This window comes from Entamoeba invadens, assembly GCF_000330505.1.
Source record: "Entamoeba invadens IP1 unplaced genomic scaffold scaff_1105074725903, whole genome shotgun sequence".
In the NCBI taxonomy this organism is placed as follows: domain Eukaryota; phylum Evosea; order Mastigamoebida; family Endamoebidae; genus Entamoeba; species Entamoeba invadens.
Window position 1 is genome coordinate 262,712 of NW_004443518.1, and position 19,699 is coordinate 282,410.

At 27.5% G+C, this 19,699-nt stretch overlaps 1 protein-coding gene across 1 annotated transcript; it reads left to right on the forward strand.

Annotated features, from left to right (window-relative positions):
- Nucleotides 1-7,843: 7,843 nt before the first annotated feature.
- Nucleotides 7,844-11,911, forward strand: EIN_522190 (protein serine/threonine kinase, putative; the record flags this gene model as incomplete). The annotated part of the gene is made up of 1 exon (XM_004258475.1): nt 7,844-11,911. The coding sequence occupies one exon, from the start codon at nt 7,844-7,846 to the stop codon at nt 11,909-11,911; it is 4,068 nt and encodes a 1,355-aa protein (XP_004258523.1).
- Between the last annotated feature and the right edge of the window lie 7,788 nt (nt 11,912-19,699).

Below are 19,699 nucleotides of genomic sequence, written 5' to 3' on the forward strand. Positions count from 1 at the left end.
TTTTGAATGCAATTTCTTTCACTTCTATTTGTGAAAAATTGGCATCATTCGCCCAATATTTAAAAGATTCCAACAAAATAGTAGCTTTATTTATGCATTTAATTTTGTCATAAAAGAACCCACTATTTATTTGATAATTTATTTCAGTTTCAATTCGGCCACATCGGCCAATTAAAATTGGGAATTTATCACTTTCGTTTTTTGTTACAACAAATTTGTCCGTCAAAATGTTTAAATTAACTTTTGATTTGTTTGTTACAAAATTATGATAGACTTCTTTGTGTTTTTTTAAATTATTCAAATTTTGTGTCACTGATTTTCCAATATCGTAAATAGTAATTTTATCACCTTTATTACAATAAAATGATAATGACTTTGCACTCCCTATTTCCACACGTTCAAGTTGTCCATCAATGTGCACCGAATATTTTGGAATATCACCAATAACACAATTTCCACCATAGTGCAAAATTTGTGGTTTTTCTTTGTTAAAAACAACACTTGTGGTGTTAAGAAAAAGATGTTTATATCCCAACATTTCTGTGTTGACAAATTGAGAAAACTCTGTGTCACAAATTGTCAATTTTTCTTGAGTAGAAGATAAAATCACAGAATTTCGAATGGAAAGTAAACGCGAACAAAATTCGAATTGTTTCATAAATACAAAATCCGGTACTTTGATATTCTTATACAAATTGGTTTTGTTAATTTCAACAGAATTTGAATTTTCTATCTGCACATATCTCAAAATATTGTTATTGAATTTGATGTTGTCACAATTCGTTTCGATAAAGAAAATTTCACAATTGTTTAATTCGACAAAGTCACAACATAAATAGGAATCCAACCGCCCAATATAACACTTTTCTTTTTCTTCTTCTTTGTGAATCACTTTTTGTTGATCACTTTCTTTCATTTCTGGAACTTTTTGTATGACAATTTTTGTTGATTCGGTCATTTTAAAGTACATACACATTTCGTGGAAGTTAAAAATAGCCGAATGACATTGTGTGACGACAAATTGTCCAACACAAACAAATTCAGTTCCAAAATTTTCGCACTTAATAAACTCGACATTTTGGATATATTTCCCAACTATTTTAACATTTTTAATACCAACCAAATACAACGTTTTAATTTCATGTGAAACAACACAAATTTTCTTCACAAAATTATCAACTAAAACGAGTGGTGAATTTAGTGTGAGTGATAAATACAACAACTCGGATGGACTTTCTGTTTTATTTTTATTTTCATCTACACTAAAATGAGGAATTGTATATTCACTATATTGACGATATTGTTTAACAGGAAATTTATAACACAAATCTTTTTGAACTAGAAAAACTTCCCCAGAAAATCGCGAATTTTCTAAATACAATTCATCGTTTATAACGGACGTTTTAGTATTATAATTAAAAACATTAATTCCGCTATTTTCAAGGCGATCACAGACAGTGTCCACATTCACTCTATTTACGATGGTGTGTACGCACTTTTCAATAAACACATTTATTATTAATTCACTGAGTTTTAATTCTTTTCTGATTTTTTTCAAGTTGAGGATTTCTGTTAAAAACTCTGGAAATGCGCAGCGCCAGAATGAAATCATTTTGAGACTCTTTAACACAGCGAACTGCTTGACAACTTTGATATCGCTATTGAACGCAGAGACATTGAGGAAAATTAAATTCTCAAATTTGGAAATGACACTTTTGTACCACTGAGGGGGGTGTAGAGAGAGGTGTGTCACCTTCTGAAGAGCTTTTTCGTTGATAGGCGAGTGTTGTTTAATAGGATAAGTGTTGTGTGGTGTTTTTACTAATCGCACAAATTTAATTTTCGAAAGAATTCGCGAAGTGATAGCCAACGAGTTTTCTAACATGAAATTAGGGCATTGGAGGGTTTCAATGATCGGAAACGTCGATTCGATGAATTTGAATATTTGTGTGAAAATTGTGAGTCGATGACTTGGAGATAAAGAAATTGTTTCTTTGGAAACGTCGATGTAAGGATTGATGTGAAGATAAGACAGACACCCGTGACACTTTTTGTTGATTTGAATGAAAGAAATTAACGAAGGAAGTTCGTTGATATATAGAACAACATTCATCAAAAAGATTTCTTCGAGATGGCACATCGTCATGTTGAATTAATGTGTTTTAAAAGTTAATATATTATTGATACTATTATATTGCAGTTGTGTCTCGATATCTTGGACTTTTTTGTAAAAAAGTGTCTCAATAACAAAAACAGGTAAAAAATAGATTTTTTAAAATTTTTGTAAACATATATCAAATTTGCCGATAAATAAAAAATTTAAAATGACAATCAATTTTTATAATTAAGTATTTGTTCGTGTATTGTTATATTTTTTAACATAAATTAGAATTGTTCTGTAGTGTGTTCGTTTCGACTTCTGAAACCCGTGTTTTTTATCGTACTTTTATCTTTTTCTAGTCTTAGAGACAGTATTCTTTAAAAAACAAAAATGGGACAATATAATTAACATCATTAATAAACGCCAAACACACCAATCGAATAATGATTTACAACCACAACACACCAAAAATGTTTTTATCAATACCCTTCATTATTCAAACCCAATGTAATAACTTTTTTGATGAATTATGTTGTTCATTTATAACTCCGGCGTTTTATTTTTAAAAACCAGTTTATATATCTCCATTTTCGTCGAATTCAACAAGTTTTACGAATTTTTAATAGAAAAGTGACTTTTTTCATTTTCATAGTTTTTTTATGTACAGTAGGAGGAAATATGGGGATGATAAAAAAGGAGGATGCTTGAAACAATTGGTTAATTTTAATTAAAAAATAATAATAAAATAACTATTAATTTTAATATAAATTATTAATCAAAAAATTAATAAAATGAAAAAACCAAAATAAATTTATATTAATTATTTATAATTAATAAATTAATTAATTAATTTTTAAGATTAGCATCCCCCTTTTCTGTTAACTGTATCAATATTATTATTTTTTATCCACTTAGTGTTTTTTTTTGTTTTTAATCTTCAATTATAATCAACTGTTAGTTCTTCTGTTTTTATTCATTTTTTAAATATAAAAGAAATATTTTAAAATAAAAACACATAAATATTTTTTAATTATTGAAACACAACTGTAAATTAATAAATTAATATTGTTAAGGTGACCTTCGAGATTGTCACGACCCAAGTAATCTTTTGATCTTTTGGGTCGAATTAATTAATTTTTTTGTAAATCGGCATTTTACTTTTTTCTTTACCAAACAACAAAAAAATATTTTTTAAAATTTCACAATTTTTTTCTGAATTTACACATTGTTGAATTGATTATATAATCACTATTAACCTTAACAGATCGTGTTATCAATTTTCATAACAAAGTTATCTACGCAATCAAAGGTTCAAATAAACAAAAAAAATCAAATATACAACAGTGTTGATACAAAGGAAATTCTCGATATAAATTTCCACTTTAATTATAGTTGTTTATTACATTGATTTTATTGATTGTAAATAATAACTTTTGTGTAATGACAACGATATTTAATTAAACAAAAATAAAAGATAATCATCAATTTCATCGTGTAATTACATCGATGTTCATTATTTTTTATACAACAACTTTTTGTTGAAATTACATATTAGAGAGTTGTTATATACGATTATTCTTTTAACTATTGTTTTCTTGTTATTCATATAAAAACACACAATTAAACAAATATACCTTAGTAACACCACAACATTTATTATTATCTAAAATAGAAACATGCATTGATTATTAATTAAGTAATATAATAACAACAGATGATATATCAGGTTTCACTGTTCATCACAACATTTTCATTTTTATAAAATGTCAAAAATAAAACGTGATAAATTTTTAGTATGTAAACATCTAACATCAAACCCGAACTTAAAATCATTACACTAAAATTACTGGAATAACACAGTTTAAAACACATTTGTTTTTAAATTGCTCTCTCACATATAAACATAAGATATAAAAATCAATATTTTATCATCAAAGAGTAAAAGCAGAAGATAAATAATTATATAATTTATTCCATTTCTTTGTTGTGGAAAATTAAGTTAGTAGTTTAAACAAAAATGAATACACGTTTCATAATTATTTTAAAAAATAATTCTATTAATATTTTTCTATTATTATAGTTATTTCTTTGGATCATAATTAACAGTGAATTAAAACATAAATGTTTGTTTTTTGGATTTGGAAAATTGATTCTTATGTTATCTGGGTAATACACAAACATTCAATAACAATTCAATTGTTTTCAAATTGAATAATATTAGTATCGTAAAAAATATTGTTAATTAAATTTATTAAATATATTTAATCGTATCTAAGTGACAACACCAATGTAATCAAAAATACAAATTTGTTTATTATCATCATTTTTAATTTGTTCACGTATATATTTGATTATTTATCATAATAACAAACTTCACGTGGTTGTCAGTTATTTTGTCCAGTGAATATATAATTTATTTTTTAACATGTACAAATGGGTGAAAACCACTAGTAGTTAAAAATAACCATTCACATTCTTTTTATACAATAATAATTTTTTATTGTTTAGTTTGAAATCAATTGTTTACACACTCAAAGAGATGAAATGTTTTTTTATCCCTTTTTACAATGAACATGTAAAGTATATCAGTTAATCATGTTGTATTGATTATAATAACAAAATCATTAAAATTAGCTGTATAATCATGTTATTATTTCACTATTCAATAACTGTTGTAATGTCATTTTTAAATTGGTGTTATTTATGTGTGTAATCAGACATAATAAATAAAAAGATAATATATATATATCAAATAACATTATATACATGTTATTATCAACAGTGAGTTATTTGAAAATAATCGTTTTTATGAAATTACACAATGAAAATAGTCACACCCGTTCTTGATATAAAAGATATATTCAATTATTAATAATATGTTAAAAACAAATATTATTCTCTTTGGTTTTGTTCACATCAAAAATCATATTTAAACATAATTGTTAATTATTTATTTATCATTCCATGTCTTGTCATTTTGGTAACTCTATGTGTGATTATCAAAAAATACAATTTTAATATGAAATTTAATTGTTTGAAAATGAATATTTTAAAAAAATACAATTATTTTTTTGTTTACCAAATAATTTTTTTTTGTAATCACTTTTTTAACATAAAAAATAATTACAGTAGGGGAGTGAGGGGCTTGACGATACTGAGAAGCTTGACCTATACTTTTAATGGTTTATTTACTATATTTAAATAAAAACCATTTTTAATGTTCTATTTAAAAACACAATCTTGACTTATTAGTTATAGTTTATAAACCATAAAAGTATTGGTTCATCCTTAGCATAAAATCGGAACTTGAAATTGTATTAAAAACGACTTGGGTGTTTGTTAGTTGTTTCTCAATAAAGTCATCGGTAGGCGTTAGTCTTTATGTTTGATATGGCTCTCGTTGTTGGCAACTCTTGGATATTCCAAGGCAAACTTTCCTCTTCGGATTTGACCAAATATGTTAGTCTAGGCGGAAGAACAAACAATTCCAAGTGTTCTATGGTATAAACACCATTGGTTTCTTGTAACAACCTGGAAGCCTCTTTTATAGAAACAAACATTCTTTTAATCTTGCCAATATTGACTCCAACAACACCAGAACGCTTATATGATGCAATAATGATGTTTTTGTTGCTTTGCTCTCTAATGCTCCCAACACCTTTTTGGTATGACGAGCAATGGAAACACAAATATGCTTTCTTGGCTTTCCTTATTCTTTTAGAACTTGTCGTAATCTGCCATCACTATCATTGTGTTCTTTCATCCAAAAATCAATTCAAGTATTCAGTTACTGCGAAATTGGCGTCAATTGATTTCAATTGTCAAAGTATTCAGTAAGCTATTATTTTAACAACTCCGAATACACAAGCCAAATGGTGAGACGAGTTGGCTTGTGTGAGGAACAACTTGTCTATTATTGTTGAAGGAAATCTATTGTAGAAAGAAGTTGTATTTGTGCTGTCGTAGAAACATAAATAATTGAAGCTTTGTGAATTAATTCTTGGTTATTTCAAACAATGAAAATAAGCCATTCAATTTTCTTCATAACACTAAGGTTGTTTACTTTTTCTTTCAAAAAACGTTTTATTTCATTTTGATAAGTTTAGAATCTTTTTTTTGACATTTTTTATAAATTATTTATAGTTTTTGTTATTTTATAAATAGAAACGGGAAAACTCTGTATAGTAAAAAAATAATAAAACAATAGGTCAAGCCCCTCACTCTCACTACTGTAATTAATTATTTTTTTATATTTATAATTATTTGACACGCATTTCAAACTTTTTTTTACAAGTTCTTAATTATTTTAAGTATGTTTTTGACTTCAAACAGAGTGTCCAAAAAATGCACTTAAGTCCCAAGTTAAGGATTTTGGAGTAAAAATAACAAAAAAATTGGATTTTTAATCGATTTGATCAAAAAATAATAGAATTTTAAAGGAGACAAAAATAACCATAATTTATCCCGAAAATTTACATTCAAATTGAACATAAATTTTTCTTATTTTTTTCTTGAAAAATTAAATTAAACACTATTTTATAATCAAATTATTTGATTATAAAATTGAAAACATTAGCAATTTCAAGCACATTATTCAATCCACAAAAACAATTATAAAACATGTAAAAAATGAACACATTTACGAAATTTCCCGAAAAATCCAAGCAATTAAATCAAAAATAAAATATTTTATTGATAAAATTTAAGAAAAAAGTTAGAACTATCATTAAAACCAGATTTGTAATTTATCAAATTTGCCGTTATTTTACTGTTCTCTACAAGAACAGAAAAAAATGTAAAACACACATAATAATCTAAAAAATTAAAAGAACACTTCTTGAACAAACGAAACTCAGATTCTAGGTTAAAATGAGTCTCGTTTTTACTCATTTTAAAATACAGAGAATCGATTTTAAATAATAACATTAGTAACGTATATATGATAGCAAGACGACTTGCCTTTATATATATAACCGACCCAGTCTTTTTTAACAGGGTCGATATTATTGACGCACTCATACACACAAAAACGACACTTAACATTGTTATTTTTTTGTTAATTAAGTTGTTTAAGTAAAATTTTATTGTTTTAAATAACATATTTATTAATTGTTTACCAAGCAATTATAGATTTTCATTCATAAAAATAAATCAAACCAAAAAAATCAATTATTTCAAAACAATTTTTTGACCTTTCCTCAACTTGGGACTTAGACGTTTTTTGGACACTCTGTTTCTCGCCTCACTTTACAATAATAACTAATAAATTATTTACATTGGTTTTCATCATTGTTTGTAAATGTCATTTTACAACACAATTAAATAAGAATTTTTGAGAAAGATTTGTTTTGAAAACTTCGACGTTTTTTAAACACTCTGCTTCAAATCTATAATATGAGCCCAAGCATTTTGATGAATCTTCAAGGTCACCTTTATTTACTTTTTATAATTAATTTACAATAAAATATTTAAAAAATGCTTTTTTAAATATTTAATATTTTATCATAAATTTTATAATTATTATTATTTACTTCATTTATTATAATAACAATAATTAAAATGAAAAACATGAATTTTTTGTTGTAATATATACATCAGTTCATATTTTTCAATTATTCCGTTTGTTATAATTCACAATTGATAATTTAAAAATTTAAATTGTCGATAAAATGAAAACAATATTCATATTTTTGATATTAATTAAACATTTATAACTTAAATTAACAAACATAAATATTACCAATGAAATTCATGTTATTAATTGTTTTGGTGTTTAAAACAAATGGTGATCAATGTGATTGTACAACTGCTAATATTAACAATGATTACAGCTTCATTCCTTCAAATTGTTCAGTAAAGACAAACACCATTTGCTTTGTTTCAGACTACGCATTTGACAACGATGACCGATATTTTTATAATTTTATAATACTAAAAAATACCACTTTGTATTCTACTATTGATATAGGTTTTTGGTTTGACACCCAAAGTTTTACAATAGATTCAAACGTTTTATTCTTTTTAATGACAAACTTACACATCAACAACAAATTTGTGATAGAGACTAACGCAGTAATAAATGTGCTTCAAAATTCGACAAATTTTGGAAGAATGTCAATTGCTGGAAATCTCGTTTTAATTAATCCTGAATTAAATAACCCACGAATTGTTTTGTGGAATTCCACGTATTTGCATTTAAATTTAAACATGACACCAAGACCCGATTTTCAAATTGAGAATCCAACAGGAAACACCAATTGTTTTGATGTCATATCACTTAACAACAACTCCAACATAGACACTTCAGATAAAGCAAATCACATCACATCTGATATGTTTAAGTATTCATATAACTTTACATATGGAAAAGGGTACTTGATATCAAACAAAAAATTGATGCGATTTTGCCCTAAAGATACTCAACTAAATAATGAAGTGGTTTGCACATTAAAAAATGTCTATTACAATTTTAACTCACCAACAAACATGAGTATGGCCTATGATTATCCGCATTGCCCGTGTAACAGCGATGATGAAGTCATTTGCAAACTAAAATTTATTGATGGAATCAACGACTTTAATATGTTAAAATATATTTTAAATAACACTGAATTGTTAATTGATAGAGATATGAGATTATTGAATTTAAATTTCGCAAAACAAGTCACCATATATGATAATGTGGAACTCACAGTCAATTCGTTATTTACAAATCTTATCTTTTCATTTACTTTTGGTAAAATTGTTACCAATAGTAAAAAAGATGAATATACAAATGCCTCATTTATATATTTACTTTCAACAGATACAGTAACATGTGTGGGTGACTTAAATTACATTTTTTCGATTTTTAAAAACATCACCACTTTAAATATAGATTGCAATGGTGCTATTGAAAAACTTTATTTATACGAAAACACCAATGTTTATATTTTAAAAAACACCATTTTAAATAAAATTAATCAAGTTGATTTCACTGAAAATGGAAAGAGCTTTGTATTTATAGAAAACTCAAATAACAACAAAGCTCTCAGCAATTGCCATCTCATGGAAGTATCGAAAACTGGTTTAAAGTGTCTTGTGTGCGACTCTAAATATCGTCTTGATAATAACATATGTAATTCTCTTGTTGATAATTGTGAGACGTACAACAAGAACAATATTTGTGTTCTGTGTAAAACAGGGTATATTTTAAATGAAAAATTCGAGTGTGCTAATTCAGCAAACTGTTTATATGGAACAACATCAGAATGTTACAAATGCCCAAACCAATACATAAGATATGATAATGAATGTATATATAATGACAAGTGTCTATACACAGATGAAAGTATTTGTTTTAAATGTATCACTGGAAATTCATACAACAAATGTAATAATTGTGCATCAAATTGTAATTTGTGTTTAAATCAGAAATGTACTCTTTGTAATGAAAAACATGTTTTAAACAACGAAAGTGTTTGTGTTGAAGAGAAAAATGGGGTTTCAACTGGAATTTCGACTATTTGGTGTAATGACGAGTTTTACATTGATAATGGTATATGCAACAAATGTTCATCAAATTTTGCAAATTCGTACAATTGCGACAAAGTTCATGCAATCTCGTGTGAAGTAAATTATTCAATTTCAGATGCAAGAAAATGCAATTTATCAAATTGTCAAAATGGAACATTCAAAGAGCAAAATGGGATGTGTATTTTTTCGCAAAACAAGTGTATTTTTATAGTGAACGATTATTGTGTTGAATGTGAAAATAATTACAAACTTGACAATAACAAAACTTGTGTAAACATTACAAATGACACCTTATTATCTGGTTGTGTTTTGTATAGTAAAAGTGGGTGTATTTCGTGCGACATTGGATATTACTTATCAAACGCAGTATGTTTTCAATGTTCTGAAAATTGCACAAGTTGCTTTGAAAGTGATAGAAAATGTCTTACATGTAAATATGGGTTTTATCAAGGAAAAGACTACACGTGTTTATCAAGTACTAAATTGATTGAAAAGTGTGATAAAATATCACAAATTACTGGTGGGTGTTATAAATGCAACGATGGGTATTACCGAGTTGGAATGGATTGTGTTGAATGTCTTTCGAATTGCTCAATATGCAACACAAAATACATGTGTTTGACTTGTAATTCGACTAATTACAAAACTACAAGTGGAAAGTGTTTGCCACAAAACAGTATTATTGGGTGTTTTAGTGAAGTCACACAAAATGGGTGTTCTAAATGTCAAGATGGGTATTACACTATCAATAATAATGAATGTGAGAAATGTAATGACAACTGCACAACATGCACACAACATGAGAAATGCACTTTCTGTGTTAAAAGTAAAATTTTATTTGAAAGTGGACTTTGTCTTGATATTTCATATGTGTCAAAATGTCTTGAAATTTTTGACTCAAAATGCTCAAAATGTACATTCTGGCACTCCCCCAACAAAAGTGGGACATTATGCAACAAGAAAGCGGTTTGGTGGGTACTTATTATTATTGTTTTATTGGCAATTCTTTTATTAACAATGGCAATATTATTAATAATATTTGCAGTGTTATACATTGAAAAGAAAGTGCGACAAAAAGAAATTGAAATGACAACAACACTCTTCAAAATGAGTCGCTCAAACATCACATTTATTCAACTTGGTGATGACGTTGTTGTGAACAAAACAGAAATTTCATTTGGCGAAGACATCGATGTCAATTTACAACAGAGAGAACTTTTGTGTGTTGGCAACACCTCAAAGCACAACATGAAAATTCAAATCACAACAAAAAGTGCGACCATCGAAAAATACAAATTTGACTCAAATCCAAAAGTTGTCGTTTTACCAAGTGGTGAAGCCTGTGAATTTGAAATTTTGTTAACATTAAATTGCACAACCAAAATTGATGAAAATATTGTGTTGGTCGCAAATTCATTTACACACAAAAATAATGTAATTAAAAATATGAAAATTACAGCTACTTCGAAATTGACAACACGACTAGACCCAGACGAATTAAAAAAAGACAAGAAACTTGGTGAGGGGTCTTTTGGTGTAGTGTTTAAAGGCACTTTTAGAGATAATAATGTTGCTATTAAAAAGATGAAAATTTGTGAAAACAATGGTTCTCAAAATATTGAATTTGAAAAAGAAGTTGCAATGTTGGACAAATTTCGAAGTGAATATATAGTCCACTTCTATGGCGCCGTGTTTATACCAAACAAGATTTGTATGGTCACTGAATTTGCACAATTTGGATCTTTACAAGATTTAATGAAACACAAAAAAAGTGGAGAAGTTAATATAAAATTACGGTTGAAATTTTTACTTGACGGAGCAAAAGGAATTCAATATTTACACGAAAATGGGATATTACACAGAGACATTAAACCAGACAACATTCTTGTGTTTTCACTTGATTGGAAAGACAAAGTAATTGCAAAATTGACAGACTTTGGAAGTGCTAGAAATGTGAATTTATTGATGACGAATATGACATTCACAAATGGAATTGGAACACCAAAGTATATGGCGCCGGAGATTTTAAACAAAGAACATTACAAGAAACCAGCCGACGTGTTTTCGTTTGCAATAACTATGTTGGAGTGCTTTTTGTGGAGTAATGCGTATCCAAAAAGTGTATACATGTATCCATGGACTATAGCTGATGATGTTGCTTCTGGAAAACGTCCCAAAGAGATAAAAACACTTGACAAGAAATATCAAAGTGTTATTGAAAAATGTTGGAAACAAAAAGTTGAAGAACGTATTACAATAAATGAAGTTATTGATATACTCAAAACAATTGATTAATTCGTTATTTTAGTTTAGAGAATAAATCGACATGATGACGTAGTGTAAAAAATATTTTTTATTTATAATATTTATAATAAATTTACCACTATAAAAGTATCATTTTAAAAATAATAAAATGACAAACACTATACTATAAGTTCAATAATTATAAATTATTAAAATTGATTATTCATAATTGCATACCTTGGAAAGTCATATTAAAGTGACTTCCCAAAGTATGCAAAAAAATATAGTTCACTTATAATTTTTTATTAAAAAAATAGAATCATTAATTTTTTGAAATTTTGAAAAAAAAATTATTTTTGGTTTAATTATTAATTATAATTTCGAAGTTATTACTAAACTATACTTTAACTTGCGCACCTTGTGACGTTGCAATTTTTAACTTTCACACTTCAAATACAATAAATTAAACAACAATTTTAAAAAAACGACCCAATGGTAATAATTAAAGGACAAGTTCTGGATAACAATAAAAATTGATTTGAGACAATAAACTACACCTTTTAACCCTTCGAATACTAAAGAATTTTTATTTTTTTTCAATTTTTGTAATTTTTTTTCTTAACATTTAAAAAACACTTCCTGTTAAAAGTGTATTCAAATATTCATTCAATATATCGGGAATGAGCACTGTATTTAATTTGGATTATTAATAGTTAAAAAGCCATTTACATATTATATATTAAATTCAAGCTTTTATTAAATTTTTTAGAACTACTAAATATAATAAACAATTTTGTGTTTTTATTAGGGATGAAGTAAAATCCATTTTACCCGTTTACCAAAAAAGAGAAAAAATTGGTAAAATATTTCACCAATTTACGATATTAATAATCCCTATATTTTAAAAAAACATTTTTATTAAAAATCAAAAAAGGAATAACATTTTGCATTTTCATCATTTTTGATTTAATCAAAGTCAGTAAAAAAACGTTGTCCGCTTGTTAAACGTAGTCTGTTCTTTGTTGTATTTTTAGAAATGGTGTATTATTTTCAATTTTTTAAAATCAAGTTATTTTCAATTTTTGTTTTCATTAAACTTAACATGTATTTATATCGCCCGATATCTAACATGAAAAAAACAAACAAAAAATTGTTTTTTAAAATATATAACCCAAAGTCACAAATAAAAAGTTATATTTTAAAGACCTTTTCCCTTTAAATGTCAGGAAAAAACAATTCTTCTTGATATCTCATGAATAAATTTAAATGCATTCAACAAATTAATATTGATTCAATTTCAAGTTTCAATTTTATATTTACAATAAATTCGAACAGATTAAACTTAAAATCAAAGAATGCAAACACAACTTGGGTGCGTTTCTATTGTTGGACAACCATTATGAATAGTTCATAACACTTTGAATGAACTTTTACGTCCAATTGAACCATCTTCTGGGACTTTCGATGACTATGATGTATTATTACAAGATATAGTCTTATTTAAGTCGAAAATGGAAGCAAATGTGAACAGAGAAATATGTTGTTATAACAACATTTTGAATTTCGCTATTGGTGATTTAAATGGGGCTATTGCCGCGTTCAAAAACGAAAAAGAATGGATTGTAGAGATAATAACTACAATACAATCTACAGAACATTTACTAGAAAGGGTCAAACTAATCAATGAACACATCACTAATTGTTTAAATTTCCTCACAAGCTATGCTGTTCCAAGAGCTAATTTTGAGCAGCTTTATAATTATTTGAGACAAACAATGGTACCACTTCCTGGTGAAAACGAAGTGGATTTTCCAGAACAAACAAACAGACCACACTTGGAAGAAGTCCATGAAATATCCATGGCGAATAATGATGACGTCATTGACTTACTCCACTTAAACGACGATTATAAAATGTCAGAAGAAAACAATGAAGATGCAGAGGAAATATTTAGAGTCTTTAGTATCAATGGAAAAAAATTGAAACTGGTACAAATTTGGATCTTCAAATTGAAAAAGTTTTTTTGGATGACGAATTCGATTGTGATTATTTATACGACTATCTTCAATAAACAAAAACAAAAATGGACCATGTAGAGATCATTAACATGGTTTTAAGATTTTTGAATCTTAGAAGAAACAGGGAAGCTCCAAATAGGAGGATACAAATGTTCCGATTGTATGAAGACTTGGTCAAAAAAACTCAAATTGACAGCTCCATTTTTATTGCAAGTTTAACAAAAAATATTTCAGCGGATATTTGGAGATGACAAATAAACATGACGAAGAATGGGAAAAAATGTCTGGAAGGCCAACCTTGTTTTCTCAATTTGAAAAGAATACAATTGTCGAATTTATCCATTGTCGCGATGAATCAAAAAATCCTGCAACATACAACGACATAGTATTGTTTTAATCAACGAGCTTGGTAGGGAAGACGTGGACGTGAAGATGCTGTACAATTTTGTCAGATCCGAAACTAGAATTCAAATTGCGATGGGTGTATCAATGGAATCACGGAGAGTAGATATCGACTACAACAAAATAAACGCCTATTTTGATTTACTAGAAAAGGAAATTACTGGTGTATTGACAGCTTTTATTTTTAACTGCGACGAGTCTGGTTTTCAGGTTCGGGCTGACAAAATGGACCAAACTGTAATAATAATGAACTGTGGAGTGTATAAAGTTGAGGTTCCAGTCAAATGTACAGGTGGAAGAACTACCATGATGGGAGCAGTGTGTATGGACGGTACACCGTTGAAGCCGTTATTTTTGATTCCAACAAAATCTATCGAAAAGGAACTTCTTGAAAATGGTGTAACTATCAATAGAACATATCTCCATTTCACCAAGAAATCTTTCATGAACGGTTATTTATTAATGAGATTGTTACTTCTTGTGTTTGTTCCATTAATCAAAACTAAGAAAGAGGTATACAAGTATTGGGGAAAGGCAGTTTTGATAATGGATGGGTATGGATCCCATTTAAAAATGATGCTATTTCGTTGCTCAGTAAAAACAATGTGCGTGTCATGTTGATGCCTTCACATGTTTCAAATCTTGTGTAAGTATTGGATGTGGGCTTGTTTGGAAACCAAAAAAGACTCTGTGTCGCAGAGAAGTCTTTTATGAATGACACTTATTCGTCTTTGTCTGTATCTGCGGTACAAATTTTGTAAATAATAAATTCTTGGGAAAAAGCAACAACAACAAAAAATATAATTTCAGGATTTGTCTCATGTGGATTAATTCCAAGGTTGTTAGACAACCTCCAAATTGTTTGCGAAGTAGTAAAAAAATCTTGTACTAAAATTGATCATTTTTTACTCAAGAAGAAATTGAAGAGTGTGTAAATAGTCTACCAACGGGACTATCCGATACAATGAAAAGAAAAAAGGCGTTAAAAACACTTAGAAGCAAAGCAAGAAGTTATGACAATTCATTATTAAAATCAAAACATGGACTTGTTTTGTACAAAAGAGAAAGAATACCATTGAGTGTATTGAACCAAACAACAATGTCAATTATATAATTTCACTAACAGATGTAATTATCAATTTAATTTTATTTAACGAGTTTTTATTACATGAATTGTTAATTAAAATTGCTTTTTTGATGAAACATATTATTTTGTTTGGTAAGTATATGTTATTTAGTTAAACTTGTTAATTTAAAAACAACTGTATTATATTATATATTAAAAAACAAAATAATAATTTAATGTATCATATATTTGAATAAATGATAAAAACAAGGGTTTTGAACAAACTATTTAAAATTCAATAATCAAACTTTCTTGTTAATTGTAAGTGTTTGTTTTTGAAATATAACCTCAAGTGACATTTAGAATGTTTGAATTTGGTTATAGGCTTCACCACAATGACAATTACATTGGCTACAAATAATGTTGTTTTTATAGATTGACACCATCAAAATTGATGATTGTATCAACACCTTTATACTCTATACTCTCCGAATGACTTGGTCAAGCTTACTTGTATGATTACGAACCCTTTTATCCTTTTCATAGAGCCAATGCTTGTACTCGCCATTTAATTACACTCTTCTCGAGAGCGTCGTTTTGGCGAGGTCTTTGAAAATGATAAAAATGAAAAATTTATGGGTTAAGAAAACTGTAAAATAAATAATGTTTGATTTTTAGTTGTTTATAATTTTGAAAAAAAATACAAAAAACGAAAGAAAAAAAATATGAAAAGAGTAAATAGATTTTTTGTAAATGTTTTTGAATTGTGTAGAAGAATTGTATCTCGTGTTAGAAGATTCTGAACCGGACAACGTTTAACAAGCGGACAACTTTTTCCCACTGATTATATATAAAGTCTGATTTCTTATTAACGATATTCCAAAAATACAACAAGGAAATTTACTATATCAGTTTTTTATATTATAATATATAGTATCGACCATCGCTAATTAAAAACCTTAAATAAATAGTAAATTTCTTATTAATATTTACCATTTGACATTCTCAAAGAAACGCTGGTTGTCAATCGTTTTCTTTGCTTTTCAAATCAATTTGTATGACCTATTAATCGCCTTATAACAATGACACTTCTGTAATTAACTATATTAAATGGTCTGCCGGTTGGTTAATATTACTCGGAAATTAGTCAGAGAAAAAATAACAAACTCCACATTTCTTGCTTTCCTTTTTTGGATGAATAATTTGGTTCAAAAGTAAAATATTTTAAAAATAAAACAAAAAATTATTATTTCGAAAAAAAAAGAAAAAAGCTATTGATTATAATTAAAAAACTAAATATATAGTTAATTTTCTCCATCGTTAAATAAAAATCCGACTTTAATTTTTCGATTTTTGCCAACATTTAATTATTATTGCAATTGATGTTAAAAAAAATAAATAAAAAAAACAAAAAAGACCAAAAAAATCAACAATAACCAATATCATTGAATTATTTTTTTGAAAAAAAAACAATTCAAATGTTACTTTTGTTGTTTTTTAATTAATATAAACATGTTTGATGAAAAATATATTTATTTCATTGGAAGCTGATACGTTAATATAAATGAAAACAACATAAAAATAACAAAATTTAATTTTAGATTCGACAAACAAATTTGTATTATTATATGAAGCACCTTATAAATAAAATAGGCACCTTTCGTTTAAAATTAGTGATTATCATTTACTACCGTATATCATTTTAAAATTAACGACTATTCTTATCAATCAATGTAACGAAAAGAATCATAGATTGTATGTAAGTGATATTTAATTTTTGTATATTCCTTAACACTTTAAATAACGTTGAACAAAATTCAAGTGTTATCTAAAAATCGAAGAAATATCGAGTTTATTAAATAAATTTCCGTTTTTTAGAGTTTATTTCATGTGCAATAAACAATACACAAGCCAAAAAAGGAAAATCATCAAAAATTTGATTAATAACCCTGTAAAAACAGGCCAAAACGAAAATAAGGGTGTTATTTTAAGTGTTAATGACACAAAAATAGATATGCCGCAACTGTCGAAACTTGTTGAATTCAGCGATTTGCGGCGTCGTGAATCTATCTCCGAAGTAGATACTAGACACAAAGATAAGATAAGTGAACGACTAGAAAAATCTAAAATGTACTTATCGAGTGTTCGTTTTAGTGTTATGTTTGAAAGGTGAAACCCGTTTTTTCTTAACGTCTGTCTGGCCCTTCAAATAGGATAGATTTTGTTACAACTTGTGTGCATTAATTCGAGTTGTGGTGGCGTGGTAAATCACAAATATTAAACTTTTATGATTTAGTGTTGCAAATATTTGAAATAAAACAAAAAGTCACAAAAAAATCAGTTAAGTTGGAAGACAATAACACTCTTTGGTGTGAATTTGCCATCATTAGTCAACTCATTTGGTTTGGCGGTGTTTGTGGATGGGTTACAAAAATTCCCATATTGACCTTTTTTGTATATACCTATATCATTAAAACCAAATGCAAAGAGACCCGAGCTGTTATGAGAATAAAGCTTAAATTCATAATCGGTGTTAATGACACTCTTCCCAAACTTTTTCGGATTTAAAGTACCGCTTCTCACAAGTGAAAAGATGTAAGAACTGCCACTGTTAATCCATTTACTAACATCGTTAATATTTCCAGTAAATACACCACCAAACTTGTTATGATTTGTGTCTTCTATTAGAAAGCACAAATTGCATTTATTGATGACTTTTTCAAAAAATACCGAATTGGTTTGTGACCAATTGTCTTTGTTGGAATCAAACAAAACACTTGTAATTTTCTTTCCTGTCAACTTCTCAACACTAACCTCTTCTTCAATTGTAACGTGTTCACGCTTCGTTATTTCTTCTTTTTGTTTTTTGTTGTGTTGTCTTTTGGAATTTATGAATTTCTCTGATTTGATAATTTGATTAATGTGTTTGTTCTGTGTTTGTACAATTTTGTTGATTTGGTCTGTGTCTTTGAGTGGTTTTATATCTATTTTGCATTTTTCTTCAATAAGTGAAATTCTGACTTTGTATATCTCATACAAACTCTCATTGTTATTGTTTGTTGTGTTTTCTAAATCAATGACAATTGTGTTTAACATATTTGTAATTATTTTTATTCTTTCAAATACTTCGTCAAGTTTGTCGAAGTGTCCCTCTGCATTTTCAATGCGTTGTGCTATATCAAGTGACTTGTCGTCAACAAAAACGTATTCTTTTCTTGTTTTTTTGAGGTCTGACATTACCTTTGCTACGTTTGTGCAAAGTGCTGAGAGTGCCATCAACTCGTTTTCCATTGTTTGTTAATGTAATTTTATTATTTCATTTCGTATAAATCTCAATTAAATTGTTTTTTTCAATCAAAAATGAAATTATTAATATTTAACTGTTATAAAATGATATATAATTTTGAACAAAAATATTTTGAAATATCCAATTAAGCTCAAAATTGCATAAATATATATATAAAGGTTTGTTTATTTATATTCAAACAATAATTACAATAAAAAGAAAACCGGGAAAATATTTGGGATGGTTCTCGATTTCAAGTAATGCTGAAAATTCACATAGAGTCAGTGTATACCAAGTGAGACGGAGCACTAAAAATAAAATTCATAAAGAAGCATCCGAACAGTTTGTTTGTGCACCCGTTCCACAGACTCTCCATGTCCTTTTTTGGTGTGGATCCCCCAATCCCTTCCTTGTAAACGGGGAAACCGAACCCTTGTTTACACAGTACAGACAACGTAAGTGGGTGACATGGGGACGCACAAACACTCACTGAGAATTGAATTTAAAAAAACACTCGCGGCAAATATTGTTTTTGTTAAGGTGATGTTAGTCAATGTAGGTTCCAAAACACAAAAACTAAAATACTTAAATATATTGTTTTTATAAATCCATGACAAATTGTTATAAAAAAGTTAAACAATAAATTTAAATGAAATACATAATTAATTAATAACTCAGACATTTATATAAATATTTGATTATTCATTTTGATCGTTGATATTCACAAATAACCATTTTTATGGTAAAAATAAGACTTTTCCCTTTTGATATCTTCTGTCGTTTAGTACTAACATTGGGCAGTTTTTAATGACAACATTGACGCCTTTAATTTTGCCACCAATCCATTTCAAGTTTTTGCATGACTGCAAGTGGATCTTTTTAATAAAACCATTTAACATGATATTATCAAGAAAGTCGCAACTTTTGACAACGAGTTCGATAACGTTAGGATCACACACAATTTTAATGCATTTTGCCCAATAAATTTTTTCTTTTCTTTTCGTTGCTGTAAACACGTTTTTACCAAGTTGTTCAATTCTTGTATTAAAGCCGACTATTTGAGTGTT